We start from the raw sequence: 6,000 nt of genomic DNA, 5'->3' as shown, positions 1-6,000 counted from the left end.
CGAAGAAGCCAAGGGAGTTGCGAGTCCTCCGCCCCAGCCTTAGTCATTCCGGCAGCACGCATATTGATTCGGGGCGGTTTAAAGGGAATTTCCAGTTACCACCATCGACGAGTAGTGAGAGTCGCTCACGTCATCGTACGCCGCCGTGTTCTCCTTCTCTTCCCTCCCTTCCCCTCTTTCCCGGGAACGCCAGACCGTCCGTCTCCCACTCCCGCCTTTACGCGGCGACGACGGGGGAAAATAAAAGGAACGAAAAACCCCTCTCGCGAATGACGAGGAGGGAGAGAGAGGGTAAATGAGAGATGCACCTAGTTCGGGCATTCGCCGTGAGGGAAAGGACGGTCGCCACGCTCGTCTAAACCCCACACCACGCACCGAAACCGGCGAGAATTTCTTTTTCCGATTGGCCGACGCTCCGATGCGATTCCCTCCCATTGGTCCGCTCTCCGTGACGACACTACTAGCCCCTGACCCCTTCCACACCAGTCCCCCTCTTTACCCCACCACTCCCAAGCCCTCCCCTCCAACGTCTTCTCGTATTGGATGGGGCAGACGGCAAGAGAGACTGCGGGTGCGCAGGTGGCGCCTCTACACGGGAACCGGCAGCAGTCCAGTCACGGAGCGCATTCGCGCAGTCGACAGGACTCGGTCGATGGGAGTGGACGTGGAGTTGCGAATGTTCGCCCAGAGCCAGTGAGAAGAAGCGCCTTGTCCAAAGGAGGAAATTAAACCTCCACATTTCCAAGAAGTTGTAATATTTTTCCTATTCCTAGGGAACAAGAAAGGAGTGCGCTTCGTCGGAGAGAAAAGGATTTACAGTGTTAACCAAGGGGCTTACCTCGAATTTTAAAGGAGCACCCCTCTCAGCATCGTCTAGATAGGAATATTTTACCAGTGAACCGCTCGGATTTTCTTCCCGAGGAGTTCATTGCGTTGATTGCGGAGCCTGTGATTACGTCGAGACGGGATTGAGCGGAGTGTGTGCCTAAAATATAGTTTCCGAGGGAACGATTTTTGTTTGTGAGCGCACCAGCCACATCGCGACGGGGAAAGAGAGAGAGAAGAAGCTCGGCTCATAGGATTACGTCCAGCGCAGGAGAAAGCTTACCTTTACGGAGAATTCTACAATTATCTCTCTTCTAAGTGTTTCATCCGTATAAAAGTGATAGTTCCGTGTTCCTCTTGGGATCCTCTTCGTACTTGCAGTGGAATTAGAATCTACTCAATTTTTGTAAAAAAAAATTTCGCATTTCGTCAGAAAGGGGATATATATAAATTTGTGTCTTGTGTGTTTTCTTAAACCTTTTGTACCCTTTTACCTCCATATTCCTATTGTGTATTTGTGCGTGTTTTCAGAGCGGATGGTCTTTCAATCCTTTGGAATATAATAAGTTCTGTGATCGTCCATCACCTTTAAAAATATTTCCATTGTATTATTTGTATACGTAATCCCTATTGTTTTTCCTCCCAACGTGTTCCTATAAGCCTTGCGTCATTGTTTATCACCCTGTGTTTGTGAGTGTATGCCTGGATACCACTTAGATATCACACCCTGAAGAAGTAATCGTAGTAGTATTCCTTAAAACCTTCTGTCCGTCTTTTCCTCCCCCTACCTCCGTGTCGTACTTCAGGGGCCAGGGGGAACGTGGCAGTTTCGAGACGCTCCTGCCATCAAAGATAAAAAAATTGAAAACTTAATAAAAACCCCGGCGTCCCAAGGGCGGATTCATGAGTGGGACGTGTCGAGAAGGGAGTGCCGGCGATTCGAACCGTTCCATCATAGAAGGGATGAACCGCTGACCCACGCGAAAGGGGTGCTCGCCGGCCGGAGGTCCACCAAGGCCCGGCCCACCATGGCCATGGCGTGCTACTCTCCCTTCGACGTGGTCCCGCCGCCCTCACTGGCCCCCCCGCAGCCCCCGGGGTCGCAGACCGCGCGGATGTGCCACGCAAGCCAGCTGGGGGCCGCCAACCTGTCGAGGGGCGCCGCCGGAGCGACCGGCTTGCCGGGAACGTCGGCGGCGGCATCGGCAGTCGCGGCCGCTGCGGCGGTCGCCGCCGCCGCGGCAGCCACGACCGGCAAGGACTACTCCCGACCCCTGCACGTGGACTGCAGCGTCGAGTACGAGCTGCCGTCGCAGGCGAAGCCTCCTCCCGGCGTGAAACATGAACCGCTGCTCATGATCCACCCGTGCTACTACCGGCGGGCCGAGTCCCAGCGCCGTAGCCCCTTCATCAACAACCTGCCCGGGACGTCGGGCCGGGCGGGTAGCCATCACCACCACCAGCAACAACACCAAAGCATCCAGCACCTCGGGAGCAGCGGCAGCACTCACCAGCAGCACCAGTCGGTTCATGTGCAGCAGCAGCAACAACAACAACAACAACAGCAGCACCTCCACCAGCAGCATAGCATGCAGCAACACGTCGCGAGCTGCGGTGCCAACGGGTCGACGAGCCTCCTCATGTCGGGGAGCACCACTACCACTCAGAGTTCTTCCACGAGGCGGCAACAGCAGCAGCAACAGCATCAGCAGCACCAAATGTCCTCCGCCGGCGGGATGGCGGCGCTGTCAAACCGCAACCTCCTAGCCCCCCCCGTGTCGCACCACCACCCGCACCAATCCCAGTCGTCCCAACTGTCGCAGCAGCAGTCCATGCTGCACGTTCCACACCATTCCACGGCGGCCCACATCCAACAACAGCAGCAGCACGGCCAGCAGCAGTCGTCCCACCTGCAGGCCCAGCAGCAGGGCCACATGTCCCTCCACCATCAACAGCAGCAGACACAGCAGCACCAGCAGCAACACCATCAGCAGCAGACCTCTTCCTCCTGCTATCAGCCCGCCCCCGCTCAGGTTAACCCGATGCACGTGGCCACCACCACTTCCCACCAGCAGCACCAAATCCGTTACGTCGACCCGCACCATCAGGCGACTCAGGCACGCGCAGATGTGACCGCCGCTGCGGCAGGGATGCAACAACACCATCACGCCACGGCCGCTGTGCAGCAGCACCATTCAACTTCGTCGCAGCAGCACCAAATGGCCCAGCAGCAAGTCGGCGGCCACGTGATTCACCAACAGCAGCATCAGCAGGCAAGTGCCGTGTGGCCGGGTGCGGACCCGTCCAGCCTGGCCATGTACAAGAGTGCGGCAAAGGCGAAGAAAGCCGCCCTGACGGCCGCCCAGCAGCATCACCAACAGCTGGAGGCGGCCATGGCGGCGGGACTAGGGCAGTCAATGGTGGGGGCCATGTGCGGAGCCAACGTACGCGGCGAGGCTAACGACTTCGGTTCGGGCTCGGACAGTGGGGTGAGCGGCGGACACTGGACGGACTCGGAGCGGAGTCCGCTGGCCCCGGAGCTACGTCTGCAGAGGGACTTCGTCGGTGTTGCCAACACCGCGGTGATGGGCGGCGGTGGGGGCCCGGACAGTGGCATCGCGACGCCCGTCTCCCTAGCGGACGACAAAGGCGCCCTCACCGGTGAGTTGACGAGTGTGGCCTATAGAAACTGTTGCCCAGGCTTCCTTGTGTATTCATTTTGACGCGTAGAACAACTCGCTCGGTTGTTGTTTTGTTTCTAGTGCTATACACATATTGTGCTTTATATCGAGGGCCGTACCAGGATATTCGGCAGTTGGCATTCTGTGATGGATAAATTTGAACGCTTATAACATTAAAAGGAGGAAAATATATAAGTTTCTACGATGAAACAAATATTATCAGTGAAATCCAAAGACTCTCCCGGTTTACACCTGTGATTTTTTTACGAGAGTAATCCTTATGAAAGTAAAACGGCTTCCTTTTAATGTCTCAGTTTAATACGTAGACGAAATGTTCATTTGTTATTTATTTTAGTGTGTGTTCCTTATTGTGTTCTGTTGAGGCCGAACCAGGAGGATATATGACAGTTGTTATTGTGTGATGGATGAATTTGAATGTTGTTTTTAAAAATACGTTTTTAAAAAGAAATAAAAATTTTATCAGTGAATCAAAAAATTATCGTTTTTATTGGTTCGTTTTATCTGTTCCTTTGGTATTTCTTAAAAAAAATCAGCAAAGGTTGATGATACCTTATTGGCAGTTATTGGATATCATTTTGAATTCACGAGGACTGAACAAAAAAAATCGGTGAGTCATCCATTTTCTTTTTATTTTTTTATTACTTTTATTACAAGTGTGATTGATTGTTTAAACATTATCATTCCAATTGGCAAAATGAATTTTATTTTGCGCGGAAAAAGAAAACTTAAAATGTTTGACTTGTTTTCAAAATTTTCTGTGGAGGAGTTCAAAATTTTTCCAACCAGAATTCAAGTTAACTGGCCCTCGAAATATTAACGTAAATTATAACATCATTTTATTTGACGGGCCCATACATATCATTCCAAGGTTAATAATATATTTTGATAATCTGGCCAAACAGAAAGAAAAGCATGGAAGATTTTTTTGTCTCTCTTTTGTAAGTGTGAGTGAAATCTTTATTGATCCTATGGCCTCTTGCATGGAAGTAAAATGATACGCGGGAACAGTAGTAACACTGGTGGAGAGAGATTACACTGCATTTTGAGTTTATTTCCACTCCATACCGCGGGAGAGAAACAAAAGGAAATCCTGTCTCGCATTAAACTCCCGCTTTAACAAAAGCTCGCCCCGGGGGAGGGAGGGATGGAGAGTTAGGAGGAGGCTGGGGGTCTTTTATCCATTAATTCCGTGTTGTGGCCGGTCACCCAAGGTTCTCGGTTGCCATGGTTATCCTATAAATGTGTTCCGAGTCGTGGAGACTCGGCAAGCGCTCAATCTGAAACGCACTAAAACAACGTGGATGGGGGAACATTTGTTTGGATTCAAATGCAAACACACACTCACACTGAAACACATCCCTTTCATAATCTGTAAGGAGGCGATGTTCTATGTGACATTTGCCTTTCAATGGGTCGTACGTGCATCTACTTCAGTTTAAAAAAAATAATCATAATAAACCTTTTAAAGTATGGTACAAAGGCGGGTCTAGGAACATTTTTAACCTTAGGTCCGCTCTTATATACCACTCTGAAAATATTCGGTTGACTTACAGGGTCCGTACAATAAGTATCGGGACTTGTGCCAAAAATCAAAATTTATTGCAGTTATCTTTACAATTACTTAATAATTTACAAAATACATTCCTCCAGCATTGATACACTGAGTTATACTTAGTTACCCTTAGTGGTATCTCTGAGTGGTATTTTTTCAATTCAAATTAACACTATTAATGCATGCTTTAAAACATTCGGGCAAAGTCTTATTTTTAAAATGAACCCTCTTAAACGATTATTCATATATACGATGCCGTCGTAATTCACCACATTATGCAAAATTTTGTGCAAGATGTTAATATGTATACCTTAAAAAATTTTACATTATGGATTCCATGCCGATCGGTGCAAACCGATTCAGAGGTAAGCAAGTGGTCGGGAGGTAGCCTAGCTACGAGGCTTCCTCTCACACTTAAAAGGGGGACTGGCTCCCGCCTCCTCATTGGATCCACTCCTGGTTGGTGTTAGTCGTCGGAAAACGGGGAGAAGTTAAAACTTCATGCGTTCTCTCTCTCTCTCCATACATCGATTTCATTTTTTTCAAAGGATGAACCACCTGATGTCGCCGTATTATTTAGAGACAACCTCTCGTATATTAGTCCACCCCATCGTGTTCGTCTCGGTCCCTTTTGAAGAGACGCTCTGTCCGCGGGGGCTACTCCTGACGGCGGCGTGAACACGTTCTCATTTCCCGGAGTGGGCGGCCACCTCCCCACCAACACGGAGATTGCGGGGCGGGGGATTCCTCCTCCATTTGCCGGCAACCCCGTTCCGAAGTCCGTCTCACTCACGGCGTCGCCCGTGTTCCTCGGGACCAGCGCCGTCGGTGGTCGGGAAGCGGACTAGGGCGGTCGTGGGGATGGCGATGACGTCGGAGGAGGTACGGGAGGGAGGGACTGTCCTGGACCCGTTTGCTCAA

General features: G+C 50.7%; 1 protein-coding gene across 1 annotated transcript in view; it reads left to right on the top strand.

The window, feature by feature from the left end:
• Positions 1 to 618: 618 nt before the first annotated feature.
• LOC139693370 (centrosomal and chromosomal factor-like) overlaps positions 619 to 6,000 on the top strand; it is a 449,040-nt gene continuing 443,658 nt past the window's right edge. Inside the window, exon 1 of the mRNA XM_071591498.1 lies at positions 619 to 3,486. Coding sequence (XP_071447599.1) covers positions 1,854 to 3,486 — 1,633 coding nt within the window. The 5' untranslated portion in view covers positions 619 to 1,853. The remainder of the gene's footprint in view (positions 3,487 to 6,000) is intronic.

This window comes from Hetaerina americana, unplaced genomic scaffold (assembly GCF_022747635.1).
Source record: "Hetaerina americana unplaced genomic scaffold, ioHetAmer1.1.p SCAF_48, whole genome shotgun sequence".
Classification (NCBI taxonomy): domain Eukaryota; kingdom Metazoa; phylum Arthropoda; class Insecta; order Odonata; family Calopterygidae; genus Hetaerina; species Hetaerina americana.
The sequence above is the reverse complement of the archived record's forward strand: the minus strand, read 5'-3'. Positions and strand labels throughout refer to the sequence as shown.